The sequence below is a fragment of the Engystomops pustulosus genome, chromosome 1, assembly GCF_040894005.1.
Source record: "Engystomops pustulosus chromosome 1, aEngPut4.maternal, whole genome shotgun sequence".
Classification (NCBI taxonomy): Eukaryota; Metazoa; Chordata; class Amphibia; order Anura; family Leptodactylidae; genus Engystomops; species Engystomops pustulosus.
In genome coordinates this window covers 151,208,138-151,234,165 of record NC_092411.1, presented here as the reverse complement: position 1 = coordinate 151,234,165, position 26,028 = coordinate 151,208,138, and the positions used below count along the sequence as shown (strand labels likewise).

At 44.3% G+C, this 26,028-nt stretch overlaps 1 protein-coding gene across 5 annotated transcripts in view; it reads left to right on the top strand.

Annotated features, from left to right (window-relative positions):
* The window catches only part of CIMAP1D (CIMAP1 family member D), a 56,008-nt gene extending 30,599 nt beyond the window's left edge, over positions 1-25,409 (top strand). For 3 of the 5 annotated variants that reach the window (XM_072110956.1, XM_072110940.1, XM_072110947.1), the window contains 4 exons: positions 8,026-8,104; positions 9,010-9,120; positions 9,262-9,375; positions 24,532-25,409. In XM_072110956.1, coding sequence (XP_071967057.1) covers positions 8,053-8,104; positions 9,010-9,120; positions 9,262-9,375; positions 24,532-25,016 — 762 coding nt within the window. In that variant the 5' untranslated portion in view covers positions 8,026-8,052 and the 3' untranslated portion in view covers positions 25,017-25,409. The remainder of the gene's footprint in view (positions 1-8,025; positions 8,105-9,009; positions 9,121-9,261; positions 9,376-24,531) is intronic. The other 2 variants (XM_072110963.1, XM_072110972.1) reach the window with 1 other exon arrangement.
* The last annotated feature ends 619 nt before the right edge of the window (positions 25,410-26,028 follow it).

Sequence of the window (26,028 nt, the reverse complement as noted above, 5' to 3'; positions counted from 1 at the left end):
ATGCCAAAATTATGGGCAACAGCATGGCCATGACAGAGTGACAGAATGAAGCTAGATAGCATCTAAAACATCCAATAATTGACCCTGACACTATAGGGGACGGCACGCAGAGGCAGCGGCAGCAGCGGAAGGCTAGAGAGTGGCATGGCGACATACCCTAAATGGACTCAGGCTTCAAACCAATGGGTAGCAGAGAGGAACCAAAGGAGGTGAGCAAGAAGCGCTCAAATAATATTGGTACATGATAAAAGTTTGCCAGTATATTTTGTGGATTACACAGCAGGGTGGCGACAAAGTTAACATGGAAGCCATGAAAACAATCCAAAATTCTGCCTGACACAGCTCGTTTGATAAGGGGACGATGTATGGAGGCAGTGAACTAGTAGTAGATTAAAGGTGCTGCAGTTAAAACTATGTTAGTTGGTTCTTGGCATGGAGCTGGCGCTCCGCTGCCAGGCGAGCTTTCGCCAATCCAAGCCCCTGTCTCTAGGCTACTCCCCAAACAGCACTTCTAAGAACCTTTCGGATAAGATCAAGTGTAGTAGCGTTCTTATAAGTTTGGGATATGGCGGGTGAGGGGAATGTAAACATCTGCGCAAGAAGCGCTGAAATAATATCCGTAAATGAAAAAAGTTTTCCAGTATATTTTGTGGCTTACACAGCAGGGTGGCGACAAAGTTAACAAGTTTGATGTGGAATGCCCTGCAATAGCTCTTGGGCGGTGTGCCTTTTATCACCTAGGCTCAGCAGTTTGAGCACCGCCTGCTGTCGCTTAGCAACGGCACTGCTGCTGTGCCTAGAGCTACCGACTGATGGCGCCATGCCCACGGATGGTAATTCGGAGGAGGAGGAGGTGGAGGAGGGGTGGGAGGATTTGGAGGTATAGTAGGCCTTTGAGACCTGGACCGAGGTAGGCCCCGCAATCCTCTGCGTCGGCAGTATATGACCAGCCCCAGGGTCAGACTCGGTCCCAGCCTGCACCAAGTTAAGTGTAGTAGCGTTCTTATAAGTTTGGGATATGGCGGGTGAGGGGAATGTAAACAAATGCGCAAGAAGCGCATGATGCGCATGGAGCTGGCGCTCCGCTGCTAGGCGAGCTTTCGCCAATCCAAGCCCCTGTCTCTAGGCTACTCCCCAAACAGCACTTCTAAGAACCTTTTGTATAAGATCAAGTGTAGTAGCGTTCTTATAAGTTTAGGATATGGCGGGTGAGGGGAATGTAAACAGATGCGCAAGAAGCGCTGAAATAATATCCGTAAATGGTAAAAGTTTGCCAGTGTATTTTGTGGATAACACAGCAGGGTGGCGACAAAGTTAACAACTTTGATGTGGAATCCATGAAAACAACCCAAATTTCGGCCTGACAAACCTCGTTTGATAAAGGGACGATGTATGGAGGCAGCTATATGGACGACTTTTGGAGGTAGCAATGGAGACAACGTGTGGAGGCTGCTATGGAGACAATTCAATTTGGATAGTGCCTGTATGTGGCAGTCCAAAAAATTTTTCAAACCAGAGGAGCAGGTAGGTGGCCCTCCAGAAAAATGGAATAGATTGAGTGCCTGTATGTGGCAGTCCAAAAAATTTTTCAAACCAGAGGAGCAGGTAGGTGGCCCTCCAGAAAAATGGAATAGATTGAGTGCCTGTATGTGGCAGTCCAAAAAAGTTTTCAAACCAGAGGAGCAGGTAGGTGGCCCTCCAGAAAAATGGAATAGATTGAGTGCCTGTATGTGGCAGTCCAAAAAAGTTTTTAAACCAGAGGAGCAGGTAGGTGGCCCTCCAGAAAAATGGAATAGATTGAGTGCCTGTATGTGGCAGTCCAAAAAAGTTTTTAAACCAGAGGAGCAGGTAGGTGGCCCTCCAGAAAAATGGAATAGATTGAGTGCCTGTATGTGGCAGTCCCAAAAAATTGTTTAAAACAGAGGACCGGAAAGGTGGCCCTCCAGAAAAATTGAATAGATTGAGTGCCTGTATGTGGCACTCCCAAAAATTGTTTAAAACAGAGGACCGTGTAGGTGGCCCTCCAGAAAAATTAAATGCATAAAGTACTATACCTAGAGCCAGTGGGCCCTGTCAAAAAACAGCCAGTTTCCTCTGCTTTACTGTAGAAAGAGGAGGAGAAGGAGGAAAATGAGGAGGAGGAGGAGTGGATAAATTATTCAGGTTGAGCTTCCTTCACCTGCTGGAGATTTGAAATTAGGAGAAATCCATGCTTTATTCATCTTGATAAGCGTCAGCCTGTCAGCGCTGTCAGTCGACAGGCGTGTACGCTTATCGGTGATGATGCCACCAGCTGCACTGAAAACCCGCTCTGACAAGACGCTAGCGGCAGGGCAGGCAAGAACCTCCAAGGCGTAGAGCGCCAGTTCGTGCCACATGTCCAGCTTTGAAACCCAGTAGTTGTAGGGAGCTGTGTGATCATTTAGGACGATGGTATGGTCAGCTACGTACTCCCTCACCATCTTTCTGTAAAGATCAGCCCTACTCTGCCGAGACTGGGGACAGGTGACAGTGTCTTGCTGGGGTGACATAAAGCTGGCAAAAGCCTTGTAAAGCGTACCCTTGCCAGTGCTGGACAAGCTGCCTGCTCGCCTACTCTCCCTCGCTACTTGTCCCGCAGAACTACGCACTCTGCCGCTAGCGCTGTCAGAAGGGAAATACTGTTTCAGCTTGTGCACCAGGGCCTGCTGGTATTCATGCATTCTCACACTCCTTTCCTCTCCAGGGATGAGAGTGGAAAGATTTTGCTTGTACCGTGGGTCCAGGAGAGTGAACACCCAGTAATCGGTGCTGGAATAAATTCTTTGAACGCGAGGGTCACGGGATAGGCAGCCTAGCATGAAATCTGCCATATGCGCCAGAGTACCAACGCGTAAGAATTCACTCCCCTCACTGGCCTGACTGTCCATTTCCTCCTCCTCCAACTCCTCCAACTCCTCTTCTTCTGCCCATACACGCTCAACAGTGTAGGACTCAACAATGGTCCCCTCTTGTGTCTCGCCAACATTCTCCTCCTCTTCCTCCTCATCCTCCTCCACCTCCACCTCCTCCGATATGCGCTGAGAAACAGACCTAAGGGTGCTTTGGCTATCAACAAGGGAATCTTCTTCCCCTGTCTCTTGTGAGGAGCGCAAAGCTTCCGACTTCATGCTGACCAGAGAGTTTTTCAACAGGCCAAGCAGCGGGATGGTGAGGCTGATGATGGCGGCATCGCCACTGACCATCTGTGTTGACTCCTCAAAGTTACTCAGCACCTGACAGATATCAGACATCCACGTCCACTCCTCATTGTAGACTTGAGGAAGCTGACTGACCTGACTACCAGTTCTGGTGGAAGTTGACATCTGGCAGTCTACAATCGCTCGGCGCTGCTGGTAAACTCTGGATAACATGGTCAGTGTTGAATTCCACCTCGTGGGCACGTCGCACAACAGTCGGTGAGCGGGCAGTTGGAGGCGGCGCTGCGCTGCCCTGAGAGTGGCAGCATCTGTGCTGGACTTCCTGAAATGCGCACAGATGCGGCGCACCTTCGTGAGCAAATCAGACAGATTGGGGTATGTCTTGAGGAAACGCTGAACTATCAGATTTAACACATGGGCCAGGCATGGCACATGTGTCAGTCTGCCGAGTTGCAGAGCCGCCACCAGGTTACGGCCGTTGTCACACACAACCATGCCTGGCTTCAGGTTCAGCGGTGCCAGCCACAGATCAGTCTGCGCCGTGATGCCCTGTAATAGTTCTTTGGCGGTGTGCCTTTTATCGCCTAGGCTCAGCAGTTTGAGCACCGCCTGCTGTCGCTTAGCGACGGCACTGCTGCTGTGCCTAGAGCTAGCGACTGATGGCGCCATGCCCACGGATGGTCGTTCGGAGGAGGAGGTGGAGGAGGGGTGGGAGGAGGAGGAGGCATAGTAGGCCTCAAACACCTGGACCGAGGTAGGCCCCGCAATCCTCGGCGTCGGCAGTATATGACCAGCCGCAGGGTCACACTCGGTCCCAGCCTCCACCAAGTTAACCCAATGTGCCGTCAGAGATATATAGTGGCCCTGCCCGGCAGCACTCGTCCACGTGTCCGTGGTCAGGTGGACCTTGTCAGAAACGGCGTTATGTTGTCTGACACGTGCTGGTGCAGGGCTGGGACGGCACATCGGGAAAAGTAGTGGCGGCTGGGGACCGAACACCGAGGGGCGGCCGCCGCCATGAGGCTGCGAAAGGCCTCGGTCTCTACTAGCCTATAGGGCAGCATCTCCAGGCTTAACAATCTGGAGATGTGCACATTAAGGGCTTGGGCGTGCGGATGGGTTGCACTATATTTGCGTTTCCGCTCCAGCGTCTGGGGTATGGAGAGCTGAACGCTGGTGGATGCTGTGGAGGATCGTGGAGGTGACGATGGGGTTTTTGTGGCAGGGTCCTGGGCAGGGGGCTGACTATCAGCTGACACAGGGGAAGGAGCAGTGGTGTGCACGGCCGGAGGTGAACGCGCTTGTTGCCACTGAGTGGGGTGTTTAGCATTCATATGCCTGCGCATACTGGTGGTAGTTAAGCTAGTAGTGGTGGAACCCCTGCTGATCCTGGTTTGGCAAATGTGGCACACCACAGTCCGTCGGTCATCCGGTGTTTCCTTAAAGAACCTCCAGACTTCTGAAAATCTAGCCCTCGCCGCAGGAGCCCTCGCCACGGGAGCTTCACTAGTTGACACATTTGGCGCTGATGCACCAGCTCTGGCCCTGCCTCTCCGTCTGGCCCCACCACTGCCTCTTCCAACCTGTTCTGGTCGAGGACTCTCCTCCGTCTCAGAAGCACTGTGTTCACCCGGCCTCTCAACCCAGCTTGGGTCTGTCACCTCATCATCCTCCGATCCCTCAGTCTGCTCCCCCCTCGGACTTCCTGCCCTGACAACAACTTCCCCACTGTCTGACAACCGTGTCTCCTCATCGTCGGACACCTCTTTACACACTTCTTCCACTACGTCAACAAGGTCATCATCACCCACAGACTGCGACTGGTGGAAAACCTGGGCATCGGAAAATTGCTCATCAGCAACCGGACAAGTGGTTTGTGACTGTGGGAAGGGTCCAGAAAACAGTTCCTCAGAGTATGCCGGTTCAAATGGCAAATTTTGCTGGGAGGGGGCAGACTGGGGGGGAGGAGGCTGAGGTGCAGGAGCTGGAGGAGTGCCGATTTCGGTGACATGGGTGGACTGCGTGGAAGACTGACTGGTGGACAAATTGCTCGAAGCATTGTCAGCAATCCACGACATCACCTGTTCGCACTGTTCTGGCCTCAACAGTGCTCTACCACGATTCCCAGTAACTTCAGACATGAACCTAGGGAGTGTAGCTCTGCGGCGTTCCCCTGCTCCCTCATAAGCAGGTGGTGTCTCACCCCGCCCAGGACCACGGCCTCTGACCCCTGCAGTAGTTGGACGCCCACGTCCCCGCCCTCGTCCTCTACCCCTAGCCCTCGGGTTAAACATTTTGAAAATGAGAGTTATAACTTGTATTTTTTTTTTAACTTTTTTTTTTTTTTTGTTTTTTTTTTGTGTTTTTTAGTTTTTAAAACCAAACGATGCTATCCTATTGCTATGGCTATTTTCTAGCCAAGTATTACAGCACACTACTATGCCAGATGAGATGACGCTGAGTTATGAAAAAAATAAACGTAAAATAAAAAAGGAAATGGCAGACTGTGCCTAGTTGAAATACAACCCCGGGCCCTAATAAATTTTCCCACTTCGGTCTTTGCGATGGATATGTGCGTCACTAAAACACAGTGGTCGCAAGTCTGACTCCAAATTGCTCCCAATTTGATAGTAGATGCACTGCAGCAAGTACAGCCACCAGCAGATCAACCAGAAATCAAATATATATAACGCTACTGTAGGCGTAATTAAGACGTTTGTATTCTCCTATGGCTATTTTCTAGCCAAGTATTACAGCACACTACTATGCCAGATGAGATGACGCTGAGTTATGAAAAAAATAAACGTAAAATAAAAAGAAACTGGCAGACTGTGCCTAGTTGAAATACAACCCCGGGCCCTAATAAATTTTCCCACTTCGGTCTTTGCGATGGATATGTGCGTCACTAAAACACAGTGGTCGCAAGTCTGACTCCAAATTGCTCCCAATTTGATAGTAGATGCACTGCAGCAAGTACAGCCACCAGCAGATCAACCAGAAATCAAATATATATAACGCTACTGTAGGCGTAATTAAGACGTTTGTATTCTCCTATGGCTATTTTCTAGCCAAGTATTACAGCACACTACTATGCCAGATGAGATGACGCTGAGTTATGAAAAAAATAAACGTAAAATAAAAAGAAACTGGCAGATTGTGCCTAATTGAAATACAACCCCGGGCCCTAATAAATTTTCCCACTTCGGTCTTTGCGATGGATATGTGCGTCACTAAAACACAGTGGTCGCAAGTCTGACTCCAAATTGCTCCCAATTTGATAGTAGATGCACTGCAGCAAGTACAGCCACCAGCAGATCAACCAGAAATCAAATATATATAACGCTACTGTAGGCGTAATTAAGACGTTTGTATTCTCCTATGGCTATTTTCTAGCCAAGTATTACAGCACACTACTATGCCAGATGAGATGACGCTGAGTTATGAAAAAAATAAACGTAAAATAAAAAGAAACTGGCAGACTGTGCCTAATTGAAATACAACCCCGGGCCCTAATAAATTTTCCCACTTCGGTCTTTGCGATGGATATGTGCGTCACTAAAACACAGTGGTCGCAAGTCTGACTCCAAATTGCTCCCAATTTGATAGTAGATGCACTGCAGCAAGTACAGCCACCAGCAGATCAACCAGAAATCAAATATATATAACGCTACTGTAGGCGTAATTAAGACGTTTGTATTCTCCTATGGCTATTTTCTAGCCAAGTATTACAGCACACTACTATGCCAGATGAGATGACGCTGAGTTATGAAAAAAATAAACGTAAAATAAAAAGAAACTGGCAGACTGTGCCTAATTCTACTCAAACCCCTAATAAATTTTCCCACTTTGGTGTTTGAGGTGGATATGTGTGTCACTAAGAGCTAAACACAACGGTAGCAAGTCCCCCTGCTAATTCCTCACAATATGGTACTAGCTGCAAAAAAAAAAAAAAAAAAATTATAACGTTATTGTAGCCCTAAGAAGGGCTGTTGGGTTCTTTTAGAATCACTCCTGCCTAACAGTAAGCTAATAGAACACCCTAACGCTTTCCCTGAGCAGCAGCAGCTCTCTCCCTAGCGGCATCCAGACAGAGAATGATCCGAGCAGCGCGGGCAGCGGCTAGTCTATCCCAGGGTCACCTGATCTGGCCAGCCAACCACTGCTATCTACGTGTAAGGGTACCACGTCATGCTGGGTGGATTGCAGAGTCTCCTGGCTTGTGATTGGCTCTGTTTCTGGCCGCCAAAAAGCAAAACGGCGGGAGCTGCCATTTTCTCGAGCGGGCGAAATACTCGTCCGAGCAACGAGCAGTTACGAGTACGCTAATGCTCGATCGAGCATCAAGCTCGGACGAGTATGTTCGCTCATCTCTACCCATGTGTAAATGAAATCCTAACTTAGTAAATTTGAGTGTGAACATTATATTTATTGAAACAAAGTGTAAATTGATGGTGTTCCTTTAAAGAGAAATACACAGTGCAACCGGTTACTGAAGTGAATAAATAGTTAAATAAGCTAGTGCAATAGTCATAATGGAGCTGGTCTTGCACCAGTGAGTTGGAACCTGAGTGAGTGGGGCTGTTGGCAAGTTTGGGAGGGGGCGATGAGACAGCAACAGGATAAGCTTACACTTATTAGAACATCCTCAGGTCACATTACCATGCTGTGACCTGCAAAGTAACACAGAAACATCTATGACAGGACATCTCTTCTCAAGGCTATATAATATTGAAGTGGAAATATAACTATTATTAATATAATATTATCCCAAATGAACTGTTTACCTAGATGACTTTTATTTTATTTTGGTAAACATTTTTTTTCCTGGATGTAATCCTTATTCAAGAAAAGATTGCCAAGTGAGGGCTAAAAGATGGAGGAGCATACAGAAAGAAAGATACCCATGATTGCTGCAAAGGAGACTGGTAAGTACTTAGTATATGAGCTTTTAGTATTACTTTTTATTTGGTAGTTGTTTTGTATTTCCTCTGTTATAACTAAATATTAAAACTTTCAACTTTTCATGTCTCCCTTCCATAGTTTTATCTCTAGAAAGTGCTATAATACACCATAGAGCCTAAAATAAGTTACTGGTGTAGGTTGTGGGATGGATTTCTTCTTTTTGCTTGTATAATGTAATTGCAAATGTCATCTTGTGCTTTTATTGTGCTCTTCCATGGACACATCTGAGTTATCTGTAACTAAAGGTTACACTCACATTTTTAAACTGTATGAAATTCGTAGACAGATCTTTACCTACTGCATCAGTGATACTTTGGAATCAGTGGCAGAATCCCATGTAGCCAATTTTCTGGCATACAAGGCATGAAAAAGTCTCAATTCCTGGCGCACAGCAAGGCAATTACGACTTTATGAGGATTTTCTGTCCCTAACGGCACTTTTTCGAACAGTGGGCATGTCGGGCGCAGGGTTTTGGTCGGTAGGATTCTTTGGTTGCCAAACTTATTATGGCTTGCAAAGGTTATTGTGGCAAAGGTTATAGTGGAAATCTATACCAGGCAAGACCTAGTGTAGGTTTCATTCTGGAGACAAATGCTGCACTGGATTTGCTAATAGACTGGAACCTCTTAGTAAATCTGTTGTGCTGTGCCCTAGTCCAAGAATCAATAAGACTGCCTAATGATTTTCCAGTCTTAAATAATTGCCCCAATATGTCTAACATCGTTTAATAAAAGTAATGTTTCAGTTCACACTGGTATCTTGGTATCTATGTAGATACAGAATTCTTGATGAATGTGAGTTTTATGCATATTATGATCAGATACTTATATGTAATGGACATGACCACAATGCACATACACATCCTTAGGTCCTGGTCCTGGTCGGTACAACCTGCCACCTACAGTTGGGTTTGTGGGTCATGACTACACAAAATATTCCAGTCCAGCATATTCTTTCCATGGAAGGACAACTCACTCTGGTGAGTATGATATCATAGCAGCTTTTATATATTTTATCTCAATCTATTTGCATTCTACGATTTCATACTTTATCATCTGACAATCTTATTTCTTTTTATTTCTCCATTTTTGTTTATTTCTTGTTTGACTGTTACGTGTAGCTCATCTTAGTGATTGTAGTCCAGGACCGCGGTATTATGTGGAGCCATGCCTTACACGTTTTGGTCGAAGTGCTGGACCTGCCTACTCCATATTGGCACGAGGCAAATCAGCAGGTACGTCCTATAAAAAGTGTCCGGCACATATACATTCAACATTGAAATTACAAAAGCAGGAAGGAAAAGTAATAAAATTATGAAAATAGAAACAAAACATGAACCCTGAGCTGTGTAAAGCTTGTGGGCTCTTACAGGTCTTAAGTTTTTATATGATGTGACTACATCGAAGGTTGTAAGGTATTAACATAACAAAAGATATGATAACAATCAATAAGCTTATTCTATGTATACAGTACCAAAACCAAGAAACATTACGGAAAACAGTCTAATTAAATATGCATGTTGTCAGGATCAGGGGTAGTGGACCCACTGTACCACTGTGAGCGATGACGTAAGCTGACACCTGGGAGTGGAGTCTAAGTAGCTCCTAGTTTTCACCAGAGCCCGCCACAAAAATTAGATTGGACTTGCTGCAGTGGGATACCACCAGGTTGCTCCACAGGCGTGACTTTGCTTGCAGTGGTGGTCAAGGCAAGGCACAGACTCTACACACAAAATCGGCATAGGATTGAAGTCGGGGACGTAGTGGAAGGTCAGGACAGGCGGCAGAGAATCAAAGTTGGGAACGTAGCAGGAGGTGATAACGGATTATACACAGACAGTCAGGGAGTGCTTTGTCAATGGCATAAGGGCACAAAGATCCGGCAGGGGTCAAAGGAAGGGGCTGGCTACTCATCAGGTCAGATGGCTGGCAGCACCAATTAGATTTAAATCTCACAGAGCCGTTACGCGTGCGCACTAGGATGCGGGGACATGTGCACCGGACGACAGGAGCTGTTGCTGGAGCATGGAGAGGTGAGTGAGACAGCTGCTGATGTGGAGGGGCACACGGAGAAACACGGGTGCACCTGTGACACGAGACATGGGTCACAAGGACACCCGTGACAGAACCCCCCCCCCCTTCGGCCTCCCCCTCTTCTTAACCTGAAGTTAGCTTTGAAGAACAGCATGGTCCAGAATGATGACGATAAACCAGGCAGAGAAATGAAGTGGGACATCTTGGAAAACTGGTCTGTGACCACCCAAATGACAGTATTAACAGAAGATGGACGGACGATCCACAACAAAGTCCATGGCTATGTGAGTCCACGGGGAACTGGCTATCGGTAATGGCAGGAACAGACCTGCTGGCTTGAGGCGTGACGACTTGTTACGGGGAACAGGAATTTCATACAAATTCTCATACGTACTTAACCAGATCTGGACACCAGTAGAAACGAGATATGACAGCGACAGATCTCTGAACCCCAGGCCCAGCCATACAAGACCAATAGCCCCAAGTCAGTATCCTCTTCCGGAGAGCCAGACGGACATAGGTCTTGCCAGGAGGAAGCTGCTGGAGGTCCACAGGAGTGGAAACAACCAACCGTTCAGGAGGAACAATATGTCAAGGAGTTGTTTCTTCCCCAATTACTTCTGAGGCACGAGCATCAGCCTTGACATTCTTCTCTGCTGGAGGGAAATGTATCAAGAAGTTAAAGCGTGAGAAGAAGAGGGACCAACGAGACTGTCGTGGATTGAGACACAAGAGCGGTCTGGAGGTATAATAGGTTCTTGTGATCCGTGCAGATACAGACCTGATGACTAGCTCCTTCCAGAAGATAACTCCATTCCTCCAAAGCAAGCTTAATGGCCAGAAGCTCCCCATCACCTATGGAATAATTCCTCTTTGCGGCTGAGAAAGTCTTAGAGAAGAAGCCACACGTGAGGGTTCAACCTTTGGGCCCTCAAGGAGGCGTCAACCTCTAGCAGGAATGGTTTCTCAGTATCAGGCCGAGTGAGAACGGGAACAGAGGCAAAGGTAGACTTCAACTGGGAGAAAGCTTCTTCAGCCGCTTGGAGGCCACAGCTTAGGATTGCCTGTAGAGCCTAGTCAGAGATGATATACCTGAGGAAGGGAAGACTCTTTTGGTGGAACTGCCACTTCTCGAGCTTGGCCCTTAAGCGCCTGAGAACTTGTCATACTTGGACCTGATGGGATTCAAGGTCCGTAGAGAACACCAGGATATTGTCAAAGTATACCACGACACAGGTATAAAGCATGCCTCTGAAAATGTCATTGATGAACTCTTGAAATACGGCAGGTGCATTACAGTCCAAAGGGTATGACCAGATAATCAAAGTGCCAATCATGAGTATTGAAGGCGGTCTTCCATTCATAGCCCTCCGCATGTGGATGAGATTATATGCCCCCCGTAGGTTCAACTTGGTGAAAATCTTGGCTCCACTTAGGTGGTCAAAAAGTTCAGTGATCAGAGGGAGTGGATAGCTTTATTAAGACCGCGATAGTCAATGCACAGGCGGAGTGAATCATCCTTCTTGGCCATGAAGAAGAATCCAGCACAGGCAGGAGAAGAGGACTTGCGCATGAACCCCTTCTGCAGATTTTCCTTCACATAAGCCGACATAGCCGCGGTTTCAGGCTCTTTCAGTGGATACACCCGACCCACATGCCCGGCAACAGTTCTAGCAGGGAAGTCGTGGTGGATACAGGATGAGGTACCACCAAACAGTGTGACTGGCATCCTGGTCTCCAGCGAAGAACCTTCCCCGTCTGCCAGTTGAGCACGGGTGGGTGGCGCAGTTGACCACGGAAGGACGGAAGACGTGGACCGGGGTAGCACGTAAAATGATAGCCTCTCTTTGTGCAATGGTCGACTTGCAGAAAGAGAGGCTTGGTGCGGTATCAGACTGGATCGCAGAGGATCTGCCCACTGACGGAGGAGATGACTATCAGCTTCTCAAGACAGACCACAAGGAGATGATGCTGAGAGACCAGGGCAACATCCATTAAGTTTCCTGCAGAGCCAGAATCCAGGAAGGCAGAAGCTTGAAATTGGCAACTTGTTCCTGAAGTAGGACCGGAATATTCAGACGAGGAGAAGCTTTGCTCTAACCTACGGGCGCTTCTCCAAAGAACCCTAGGTGCGCGTGTTTCCAGAACGCTGTGGACAAAATGGACAAGACTGGGTAGCCAACAGTTGCTACAAGATGGTGGTGAGCTGACCAAGTTGTTGGCCTTGCGTGGCAATCTGCTGGGACATGAGATCAGCGGATCCACGGCCAGATCTTACTTACAGGATCAGGGGTAGTCAAGCCAACACCTGGGAGCGGAGTATAGGTGGCAAAGCAGGTTGGAAGAAGTCAGGAACGTAGCAGGAGGTCACAATGGATAACACACAGACAGTCAGAGAATGCTTTCCCAATGGCATAAGGGCAGGGGTCAAAGGAAGGAGCTGGCCACTTATCAGGCCAGACGTCCGGCAGCACTAATTAGCGTCACGCTGTCCCTTTAAGTCTCACAGAGTCGGCGCGCACTAGGAGGCAGGGACCCGCGCACCAGACCGCTGGAGCATGGTAAGGTGAGTGCAACTGCTGCTGGCGTGGAGGGGCACATGGAGGAACACGGGTGTGTCTGTGACTCGAGACATGGTTACAGGGGCACCCATGACACATGGTACAAAACAGACCCTGAATTTCAGAACTGTCCCGCAGAACGAGGGCAGTTAGGTTTGGTATTGTGTATATCTCTTAACTGTACTACATAGAAACCAAGACTACTACAGATCCAGTTCCAGTTCTGGGAAAAGAAGTGGTCATGTCACACCAACTAATGAGTGGACAAGTAACTGAAGAGCTGGGACAGCAAAGAAGACACAAAGTAGTATGTCTAAACATAAAAGGTAGATTAATAAGAAGATGACTAATGTTTACCTTGGACACTCACGTGTTGGACTATGGCAGTGATGGGCAACCTTTTGAACTTGGTGTGTCAAAATTCGACAAAAAAACATCCATAACTCGGGTGGTGTGTCACCTTTAGAAAAAAAACCTTATTTTGTGATATTTAGAGTTTAAATAACAAATATGTATAGTTCTTTAACTTACCTGCTTAGTGACTTCTGTGTTAATTGGTCATTTGGTTTCTTTTGTTGGTCTTGCTGTTATTTAACTTGTGTGGGGTTCCATGAACTAAGATAAGTGAGGGGGAGGGGGAATTATTCCAGTGATGGCGAACCTGTGGCAGTCCAGCAACAGCTAGTTTTAAGGACATTTGTGTCCTGAGAAGTGCCCCCCAAAGCAGTGTACATCACAGCCCAGCCCAGCAGAGCTCAACTCAATAAATTAACTTACCTAACTGGCACAGGCTCCAACGACACCACGGACCTCCGTTACTCCTCTTCAGGCCGCTTCAGCTCTTTTGTAGATGTTCCCGCGGAGGCACAGCATAGGTTTCGTCTTTGCAAGCTGGGACTGCTCCACTCTGGAGTCATTGCGCGGCCTCCGCAGAGCAGGACTGGAGGACAGGAGCAGCAGCTGCGATCTCTCTGACTGAGATGCAGCCGCTCGCTGCAGACCACATCACCGACCGACGGCCTGACTGGCCCCAGGAAACTGCACTACAGCAATTTTTCTCCAGCAGCCGTGTGTCACTGAAAATGGCTACGTGTGTCAGTGCTGACACGCGTGTCATAGGTTGGCCATCACTGGACTATGGGCACAACGCCTTGTTCAGCTGTTGTATAACATGACGAGGGAAACTAACAGCCATGTCGTTCTCTGTTGCACAATCACACCAGGTTGGGGTATGTTTTCAAAAATTAAGTGGAAAGAGATGGCCAAAGGAGCTAGACGGGGTTTAACCAGGCACTGCTTCCGTAAGAACTTTACAGGCATATGGATCAAACTTGATTCTTTATTGTAGTATAAATGATGCAACCTGTTTTGACTTGGTTACAAAGTCATCATAGGCATAACACATTTACATTTACCATGGTCTTTTAAAAAAACAGAATACTAACATTGTCACTAACCATATTGCTACCATTAAAAACAGAATAGACAAAAGTACACTCACCGGCCACTTTATTAGGTACACCTGTCCAACTGCTCGTTAACACTTAATTTCTAATCAGCCAATCACATGGCGGCAACTCAGTGCATTTAGGCATGTAGACATGGTCAAGACAATCTCCTGCAGTTCAAACCGAGCATCAGTATGGTGATTTGAGTGCCTTTGAACGTGGCATGGTTGTTGGTGCCAGAAGGGCAGTTCTGAGTATTTCAGAAACTGCTGATCTACTGGGATTTTCACACACAACCATCTCTAGGGTTTACAGTGAATGGTCCGAAAAAGAAAAAACATCCAGTGAGCGGCAGTTCTGTGGGCGGAAATGCCTTGTTGATGCCAGAGGTCAGAGGAGAATGGGCAGACTGGCTCGAGCTGATAGAAAGGCAACAGTGAATCAAATCGCCACCCTTTACAACCAAGGTAGGCAGAAGAGCATCTCTGAACGCACAGTATGTCAAACTTTGAGGCAGATGGGCTACAGCAGCAGAAGACCACACCAGGTGCCACTCCTTTCAGCTAAGAACAGGAAACTGAGGCTACAATTTGCACAAGCTCATCGAAATTGGACAGTAGAAGATTGGAAAAACGTTGCCTGGTCTGATGAGTCTTGATTTCTGCTGTGGGGAATATTTTTTTGGCACTCTTTGGGCCCCTTGGTACCAATTGAGCATCGTTGCAACGCCACAGCCTACCTGACTGCTGTTGCTGACCATGTCCATCCCTTTATGACCACAATGTAACCAACATCTGATGGCTACTTTCAGCAGGATAATGCGCCATGTCATAAAGCTGGAATCATCTCAGACTGGTTTCTTGAACATGACAATGAGTTCACTGTACTCAAATGGCCTCCACAGTCACCAGATCTCAATCCAATAGAGCATCTTTGGGATGTGGTGGAACGGTAGATTTGCATCATGGATGTGCAGCCGACAAATCTGCGGCAACTGTGTGATGCCATCATGTCAATATGGACCAAAATCTCTGAGGAATGCTTCTAGCACCTTGTTGAATCTATGCCATGAAGAATTGAGGCAGTTCTGAAGGCAAAAGGGGGTCCAACCCGTTACTAGCATGGTGTACCTAATAAAGTGGCCGGTGAGTGTATATAAACCTATATGTACATATAAAGGGACCTTATAATATAAACTGATGGGCAACATTGGAGTGTTGCCCATCAGATATCACCAAAATGAAAGGTCAAAGTGAAAGGAAAACCAATATAAATCATGTAGAGGGATATCCTCTATTAGCTGTATACATATATATATATATACACAATGGAGATAAATTTTCTGAGAACATGAACGTAGAGTCTATGATCAATTTATTTGTTAGGAAATCATGTAATCTTCATTGATCAACATTTGGTGGTATGGGGTACAGTATGCCACTAGAAAAATGTTTCACAAAATGACCAGGCCTTTGCTTTGAATGACTTCATCACATTTGTGGCCACAGGACATCTCTCACTAGTCTCTCACACTGCTCTGGTATGATTTTGGTCCACATTTTCCACATTTCTTTGACTGCTGTGGGTTTCTTGACCATAACTTTGTCACCAAGTATTTTCCAGAGGTTTCCTATTGGGTTTAGATAAGGACGGCCATTTCATTGTTTCGGTGTTTCAAGGAACTGCCTTTTAGCTGTGTGACGGGGGTCATTGTCCTGCATTAAAATTTCTGGCTGATTGAGTGAGGAATGCATGGAAGGAACCATGTATAGTTAAAGAAGGTTGTAATACACACTTGCGTTTACTCTGCCATGTAACTGTATGAGAGGTCCCACTCCCACTGCAGAAAACATTCCTCACACCATGACACTTCCTTCACCGTCTTTCAATGACTTGGTTACTCACTTTAGGTTCCATAATTCCCCAGGTTGTTGACGAACATAATGGTTCCCATCAGATCCGGATAAATTGCTTGCTTTCTTCACTAAAATGAACTGTGAGCCCTTTCTGATAATGAGAGGTTTGGTCACTGCAGAGTGGGATATCAGTCCAAAGGCTATAAAACATTGATACAATGTATGATGAGACTTGTCCTTACCCTTTTAAGAGCTGAACTGGAAAACAATTTCAGCTGCAGTGTTGAAACAATTACCTATGGTGATTCTCCATATTATCCTGCCATCTCTTGCATTTCTCATTCGAGGGTGACCAGCCTTCTTGGGGGACTGAGTTTGTGATGTTATAAAGATATAATTTTCGAGACATTAGAGACTTGGAACAACCAACTGCTCTCTCAATGATAAGGCCATGTCTTTGGCCTTCAATGTGGACACCCTGCTGCTGGAGGGTTTTGGAACAGCATGCCATTTTCACAAAGTCAGTGAAATCTATATATATTACCAGAACCACCCTTACTACATAGACATAGTTAGCTGTGCAAAGTCATATGTACAAGGTTTTTAAAATAGAATACACCTATGATTTACACTATTCATCATACAGCATAATTCTTTTGCCAACATCTGAAAACTCTTGGATCAGTACACAGGAGAATCACACAGTGCCCCATAATTGCATGGCATAGTACACTTACTGTACTTTATATAGATAAAATAAATAAAAATAAATAGAATTAAAAAATTGGAATTATAGTGAAGCAGACCCTACTATCACAGTATGCAATTGAAACCAGAAGTTTACATACATCATATAAAAGGCACATATGCATTTTTCACTATCTGACATGAAATCAGATGGAAATTACTTTCTGCAAAGTCAAAACTTTACAGACACTAAGATTACTATGTCCTTAAAGGGGTTTTCCCACGAAAGAAAATTCTCACATCTCAATCACCTACTGATGTTAACGCAATAAAGATCATTTTAACTCCTTACTTTACAGTTTTATTGCTGTTTTAGCTCCTATCATTTCCTAAGCTGCTCATTGCAAAATCACAACTGTATGGGTGGGACTCTTTAAGCAGTCACATTGGGGCACATTTACTAAGGGCTTTGCAACGTATTTTAGTCGGACTGTTCATGTTCTTTATCCCTAAAACAGCTTGTACAAGTATTTAAAAAGTGTGTACGCTGCGACTTATGGAGCATGCAACCCTTTTGTGGTGCAGCTGTGCTGGCTTCCATGCGACACAAATAAGGTGCAGGCCGGTCTTGCCGAGTGATTCGAATTGAGCGCCGTATTTATCATTGAAATTGTGTCACACTCCCTATGTTAAAGATGCAAAACAAAAAAGATGGTGAACTCTGTTGGACCTGAGTGGGGAAGCGACACATTCATGTTTTCAGGCGCACGATCTTAGTGAATTGCCGCACGCAGCATTACACACGGACAATGCACTGTTCAGGGAAGTCAAGTGGCTTGTAAATAAATGTGCCTGCCTCCTCCTTCCCCCAGATCACTTATCTCCTTGTAGTTTGTAGATTGCAGCTGCTCTCTGCTCACAATGTGCTGACAGGAAGTGATCAGAGTGAACTCCGTGCAGGTACTGCAGGGGGGCGTGGGTACAGGCTCAGAACAGAAAGACACAGAAACTCAGCAAGCTCCACTGTCACGCAGAAATCAACAAAAGAAACATGAAAAAGCCTGATTAACCCCTTAGCGCTCTGCGCCGTAGCTGTACTGCGCTGAGTCCCGCGAATAGCGCTCAGCGCAGTACAGCTACTGCGCAGAGACGATGCCGGTTCAGCGCTGCATAGCAGCCGAACTGGCATCGTTAGCCGCGGGATTTCAACGGTAATCTACCGTTGACATCCCCAGCTAACACCCGCGGTCGGAGTGGGCTCCGATCGCGGGTGTTTAACCCGTTAAATGCCGCGGTCAACGCAACCACGGCATTTAACATGCCTTCTGGGGGTCTTTACCCCACGATCGCCCCCCCCCCCCGCACCGTTTTCGGGGGGGGGGGCGATCGCTGTTTTGGCACCTCTGGGGTCCGATCGGGACACCAGAGAAGCCTGGAGGGATTGCCTTTAAGATGGCATCTGTGACGTCATCTTAAAGGCAAAGTGTCAGCCTATGCATCTGCATAGGCTGGCACTGCTAATACCCTGCAATACATTAGTATTGCAGAGTATTATCAAGAACAAGCAATCAGATGATTGCTTGTTCATATCCCATGGTGGATCATGTAAAAAAATGTAAAAAAAAATGTTTTTCGATAAAAAATTACTTTATAAATCACAAAAAATGCCCATAAGCCCCAAAACATATAAAGAGACATATAACGCTCAAAAAAGTCTAAATCATAACACAAACCCCACATATATAGTATCACCGCGTCCGTAACAATCCATAGAATAAAACTAAATAACTATTGAACCCATATGATGAACGCCGTAAAAAAAAAACGTTAAAAACCTGCCAAAAATTATGATTTTTACCTATTATATCCCACTAAAAATGCAATAAAAAGTGATCAACAAAACATATGTACTCCAGAATGATACCTTTGCAAAGAACAACATGTTCCGCAAAAAACAAGCCATCAACCAGCTCTGTAGCCAAAAACGTAACAATGCACTTGGAAGACGGCAATGCAAAAATGATAGATTTTTCCCCACATTAGGGTTTTATTTGGCAAATTTAGTAAAACATAAGAAAAAATATTCATGCTGGTATCCCCGTAATCGTATCGACCCATAGAATAAAGATAACATGATTATTAGGCTATACGGTGAACACGAAAAAAAAAAGAATAAAAAATCCAGTACAGAATTGATGCTTTTCTACTCATGACCTCAAAAAAAGTTCCTAAATTTTCAACAATAGGTGATACCAACCCCAAAATGGTAACACTAGAAAAAGCATCTCGTCCCGCAAAAAAAATGCCATCACATGGCCCAAATAACGGAAAAGCGAAAATTTTATAGCCTTCAAAAAGGGGCAACAAGAAAACTAAAATCCTGGCAGCTGCAGGGTGCTCCTTCCCTTCTGCGCCTTGCTGTGCCCCCATAACACAAGTAACGGCCACGTGTGGGGGGTCGCTGCACTCAGGAGAAATTGTAGAACAAATTTTATGGTGAGTTTTCTCTTTTTATCTTTTGGAAATGTGTAAATTTTAGGGCTAAATGAACGTATAACCGACAAAATTTGACCATTCTAAATTTCACCTCCATTTTGATTAAATTACTATGAAGATCTCAAGGGGTTAACAATCTTTGTAAATGCTGTTTCTGATAGTTTGAGGGGTGCAGATTTGAAAATGGGTTGGTTATATAGGGGGTTTTTGTTGCTAAATATGTAAAATTTGATTTCAAAACGTATTTATTCCCCAAAATAGTCAAATATGAAAATATGGAAAATCGCTATTCGATTTGTAGGCCACGTGACGTCAAAATAAATTATCCAAACATTTCAAAAATTATGAAAATGTAAAGTAGACAAATGGGAAATGTTATTCTGCAAGTTATTTAGGTGGTAAATCGATCTGCCTGAAAACGCGGTGATTTTGAATTTTGAAAATGGCAAATTTTTCTAAAAATTCATCATTTTTTTCTTTTTTTTTGTAAATAAACGCAAAACTTATCAACCAAAATTTACCACTAAAATGAAGTACAACATGTGGGGAAAAAACAATCTCAGAATCGCTTTGATAAGTAACAGTGTTCAAAAGTTATAACCATATAAAGAGACGCAGGTCAGAATCTAAAAAATGGGACTAAGCCTTAAGCTGTAAAATGGCTGCGTCCTTAAGGGGTTAATGTTAGCAAATGTAAACAGAAATCAAGAGCTTACTGTTTGGGAATATGTGCTGTGGTGTGACAAAACTAAAACTAAATGTTACATTTGGAGGAAAAAAGGAGAAGCTTGCAAACCTGAGAACACCAATTGTGAATCATAGGGGTGGCAGCAGCATGTTGTGGGGTTAGTTTGCTGCAGAAGGTGCACTTCATGAAATAAATTCACTACAAGTAAAGAACGTTGGGGCACATTTACTTACCCGGTCCTGTCATGATCCCGCGGTGCGTTGTCCCAGCACCAAACTCACCTCTCCATGCTCCTGCTCCCGTTGGGCATGGTCTAAGCGTTCCAGCACTCGAGGATTTAAGGGGCCAACGCACCACTGATTGGCGCTGGCACTCCCAGGTTTCCTTCAAGGTTGGCTGTTCCCAGGATACCCTGCAGGATCTTTGAGCTCTATTGCCTAAGAGAAAGCTTCCTGTGAGTTCTTGTACCTTTTCCCCTGTCTGCCTTGCCTGTATCCCATTTGTGACCTCGGACCTGACCTCTATCTCTGCCGCTTTCCCAGACTTCATGCCTTTTCCTGACGTTGTGCCTGGATCACGATTCTGTACCTTGGCTTCAGTTTGCATCAGTTTGTCCATAATTTCAGTATTATGATATTACTGTGTGCGTTATTCCTGTACTATATCAATGTCTTTATTATCTGATTATTTTGACATCCATGTGTGCATTATTCCTCTATGACATTATTTTGTGTGTAAATATTTGTGCTTTAAGTAAACTGTGTCTGCTATTCCTGAACAATGGCATTGCTGTGTGCTTTACTCTGACATCATGCATATTTTATCTCTGTACTATAGCAATGCTGTCATTATATTTTCTGTACTGCTACATAATTATATCGGTACTGTGATATCAATATCTAACTTTAAGCCTTTTGAATTGTGTTGTTAAAAGTGTCATCTTGTATCTTGTACCAATTCCAAGTTTTGCTATGGGGCTCCATGCTTACTATTTACGCCCCTGATTATAACCCTAAATCTTGTCACCTTATGTTGCTAAGAAACTGTCCGTCAGTAAGGTTATTAGCAGAAAAAGAGGAATTGCCGGGGAATCTCCAAAATTGGGAGCAGGAGGCAGCACCAGTGTGAAGCACCATGCAGAATATCCTGACAGGGAAAGCATAGTGCAGGTAAGCAGCTTACAAATATAGGTATCCCTGACACCCAGATCCCTGTAGCAAAGCCAGCTCTGTTGTGAGCAATTTGGGTGGCCATGGGACCCATCTAGCCTTTGGCCTCCAATTGGCTGACTTATTATCTACATTATAATTCACTGTTGCCATCTCTAAAGGTTGTTAATGGTTATTGTAACAACACTCCATCTCACCCACATGGATTAACAAATACATTCTCAAGTGTTAGTTGTATGCACCCCCATCATAAATTGGTGACCAACTCCCATGACGTAATTTTTTCATCAAAGAATACAAGAGTCAAAAATCTTTTTCTTCTTATAAAAATAATAATCACTTTTAAAAAAAACCCACAGAACCTGTTTAAACACAATTGACACTCCTTTCAAATAAAATTACAATTTAGCAAAGTGACTGAATAAAACTTAGCTTTTAATGTTCCCAGATTGAAAAAAAAACATATACAAGTGTACTAATATGTGATAGCTATAAAGATATCAATCATAGTTTGCCAACACACTTTAGTAGGGATGATCTCACACCTATGCACATTGGTTAGTTGGTGTTAGAAAGCTACAATAAAAAAAATGGGTGGATCTTACCACATATACCGGTATTCAGGTTGCCTGAGCAGGTTTATACTCACAAGGGCATCTTGTCGACTATCCCTGTTACCCTAACGCTCAAAGGGCATCCCAGTTATAACTCCTGTCCTAACAAGGGAAAGTCCCAATATTTACCCTAACTAATGTGTACTAACCCTAACCAGATATAGTATGAATAGATGCCCTTTGCATTTTATGTGGGGGTGAACACAATCAAGTGGGAGCAATAAACCTTGTGTGGCAGTGGTCTAAAACTGGCTTGTGCCCCATTCATCCCTCTAAGGCGGAGGTTAGATTGTGAGCTTGGGCAGTGGCCCCAATTACAGATTACTGACGTGCAGTGGCTACCACGTACTGACACAGTACCTTAGAACAGGTACTAAGTTACAATATCAATTTACAACATGACAATTCCAAACATTGCTTAGCAGTGAATAGTCTGTCCTAATATTTAAAGAAGTAATACATAACTGGTCTGGGTATGTGACCATATTTACCTATTACGATTGTCTGCATAAAAGGGGCTGCCTTTGGACACAGATCACGAATATCCCTGGAATCGGATCACTTTCATAGACACATGAGAAAACAAACTGTGTACTGCTGCAATCCATTTGAGAACAGTGGGTCCAAAGTTTTAATTCAAATAGTTTATTGGTTTCTCCAACATACACATGAACATGAATAAGTAACGTGAATAATAATTTGATGTATGGTGAAGTTACCTTTGCTATTGCCAACCAATGACATCCCAGAGAAGAGTATTTCTACTGCAACCCCCCTCCATATAGCTGGGAGTAAGGACTGGTGGGAGCTTCCCTCAGGAAAGTCTTTTCAAAACTTTTCCATGCGGTCTTTAGACTATTCTCTGACTATGGAGCCAAAAACATGACTCATCACTGAAAAGGAAAGACCACATTCTAACTAAGACGAAAAGAGTGTCTCAGCAACTATGAATGAATAAGCAAAGGAAGAAATAACCCTTTTAGCTTATATGTCTCATTTTTTAACACATCTATAAATTGATATGAATATAATATAACTAGAAACAGAGAATATCACATAAATATATAACTTTGTACCATCGTGCAATTAAAAATGCATGCATGGATGAGGGTCAAAATTCAGTATATAAAACTTGACTTTAGGGTTGTAATTCAAAATTGATGTAATTTTTTTTCTGGTAAATCTGCATCAAATGTGCATTATTTCTATATACTAACCCATGTTTCAATGGCAAGCACATGGCCATATATTTCAGTGAACTCATACAGATGGCCATAGTTTCCAAGACAAATGGGGTACATTTATTAACAACAGTGCAGGGTGCGCCAGATTCAGGATTTCTGGAGCACGTTCTTCATGAATCTGGCACTTCTTCGGCAGAGTGCACCACTTTTTTTTGGGTGCACCTTTAACATGGTTTGTGCAACACAATTCTGTCAGACTTTGCATGTTAAATATGGTGCATGGTCCAACTGAGCACAGGAACGCCCCCTAATGAGGCCTAGTGCAGCTGCACAAAAGTGTGGCGTGTGACACAAATTTGGTGCAGGCACTTCTAAAATACCTGTGCATGCAGTTTGCACTAAAAAGAACGTGTGATGGAAAATTGGTGCACAGCCCTTAGTAAATGTGCCCCATTGGGTGACTATCTGGGCCACAAATGATAGAACAATCCCCTTCTGCTAGTGCGTGGTTGTACACAGAGCTCACAATAATAAATGAACGTTCTTGATTTATACATGGCTGCATACAAGTTCCAAGCTGTGTGGAGCAATTCTAGAACTCTAAAACTGACGGCACTCTGAAAGGGAGAAGAAATGTGTATCTTGCTGCCTGCATCAATTTGTGGGTGGAGCTCTCATTTCCTATACCTGTGTGGAATTGTTTTTTTGGATGCATAAGGGGATCAGTTATTTTAAGACACATATGGACAGAGGTTAAAGAGCTTTTACATTTTTTTAAGTCACCAAAGTATTTAAACATTTTTATCAACAATTAATAAGTTTTTCCACTAGAGGGAGACAATGTCCATCTTTAACAACTGTAGCCTTGTTTGCATTCTCTGTTCAAGCAATGTCATGATGTCAGGAGTCACCTATACCACATTGGTCTTGTAAAATCTCTTGTGCATTAATTAGTGGAAACTGCTATACACATCCCTAATATTAATTATGCTTGGTTATTTTACAACTGATTGTTTAGAAGATATATCCGTTTGAAATGTGCCCTTCTCCAGCCTGTCAGCTGAAGGCAGAATGCAAAAGGAGCTGCAGGGAGACATTACTGACCGTTTCAGAAGTACAAGCAGTCCCCGGGTTACGTACAAGATTCTGTAGGTTTGTTCTTAAGTTGAATTTGTATGTAAGTCAGAACTGTATATTTTATCAATGTTTTTTGGTGTCTGTGCCAATTGGATTTTAAAAACCTTGGATTGTCATAAGAATCAGGATTAACAATAAGGCTTGACTGCAGACACCTCTGATAACTGTTATAGCTGATTATTGTAGCCTAAGGCTAAAGTACAGTAAATTATCAAAATCCAGAGGTCCGTTTGTAACTAGGGGTTGTCTGTAAATCGGGGACCGCCTGTACATTCACCCTATGCATCTGTAGCCAGGCAAGAGTGACGGATTAATGCCGTACATGTTTTTACATATTTTAGTTTACGTTTTATTTTATTACCACATACATTTCATCCTATCCTGTCAAGTTAAAGTTTCACATGTCATGAAAAGAAATAAGTAAAAATTGCAAATATTGACTTGGACATTCAGGTCCCAATGACCCCCAGTCACAAAAGGGTTAAACTAACTGTAACCATTGCTTTATGTTTCCTAGACAATAAGGCGACTGTTCCAGGTCCTGGAGTTTATAAACCTGAGAAATGCCTCATTCCAACACATCGTAAGCCACCATCATACTCCATGGGTTCAAGAACACGGTATAGATCGGTAGATCAAGTACCAGCTCCAAACACCTATTCCTTGCCTCCAGTAGTGGGTCCCCGTGTTCCCTTGAAAGTATCTGCCCCTTCTTTCAGTCTCTCTGGCCGAACACATCGTGGAGGGCACTCTGAAGATTTGTCTAGCACGCCTGGGCCAGCGCACTATTACCAAACAGATAATAACATCTACATGCGAAGGGGTCCAGCTTACTCCATGCTTGGGAGACACCAGACTTCAAAATCCAGCTCTGGTGCCCCTGGTCCTGGTGCTTATAGTCCAGAGAAGGTAACAAGTGGCAAGAGCAAAGCACCTGCATACTCAATGGGTATTCGACACTCTGAGTATACTACTCCTCTTATAGTAGAAGTACCTAACTGACTTTTTACCATGGAGTGGATATAAAAATATCTAATATAAAGATGGAATGTAATAGAAATAGAAAGAGAATGTCATCTTCTATGTAACTGCTTAACTTACCTTAGCAATACACAAGAATCCTGAGCTATGGACTGTATAACTGATCTGTCCTATGGATTGTAAAAGGAAACAGTCAAAACCTGATTATACAATGAAACCTCTATGAAATGTCTGTACAAAATGCATCCATGAACGCATTGCGTTAACAAATGTAAACAGTAATGTAATTAGGCAAATCACCTCTCCTCAGCTGTTGTTATGCATTTTCTAATGGCGCGTTCACAAAGGGGGCCCGGGGCTTGGGGCGATCACATATGCGTTTCCAGAGAAACGCATGCGATCGGGTTATCAATCGCATGCGTTCGGCCTGAGCGGTGGGGTTCAGGCCGAACGCATGCGATTGATAACCCTGTGTGCTAGCGTCACATTATGAACGCATTTTATTATAAAGGGATGGACCAAATGTCACGGCAGGGAATTTTACTTGAAGAGATACAATAGCAGTATTGTATCTCTTCACGTTATGAACGCGGCACTAGTGGAACGTGTGTAGGGGCCATAAGGGTTTTGGAAGTTCTGTTAATAGAAACCCCCCACATATCACTATTATATTATGTTCTATTAACTTCATTCCTCAAACTATTCAAAACAGCAGGTAGGAAGCTTGTTAACCCTTTATGTATTTTACAGACATTTTAGAATTCACTTATGATTTGGAATTCACTTATGTTTAACATTAAAATATTAATTTATCTGCAAAATTTACCCACATTAACAAAAGTAGAAAATGCATCTAGCAATATATTAGGCAGTTTTTTTCTGAGTAAGAGGGCAAAGCGCAGAAGGGAAGGAGCACCATCGAGCTTTTGTAGGGCAGAATAGTTTTCAGGTGACACAACGTGTTTGTAGAGCCCCTGAGGCCAGATTTACGTGTGGCATTTTGGTTGCGTTTTGAAATGCAATCCAAAGGCTC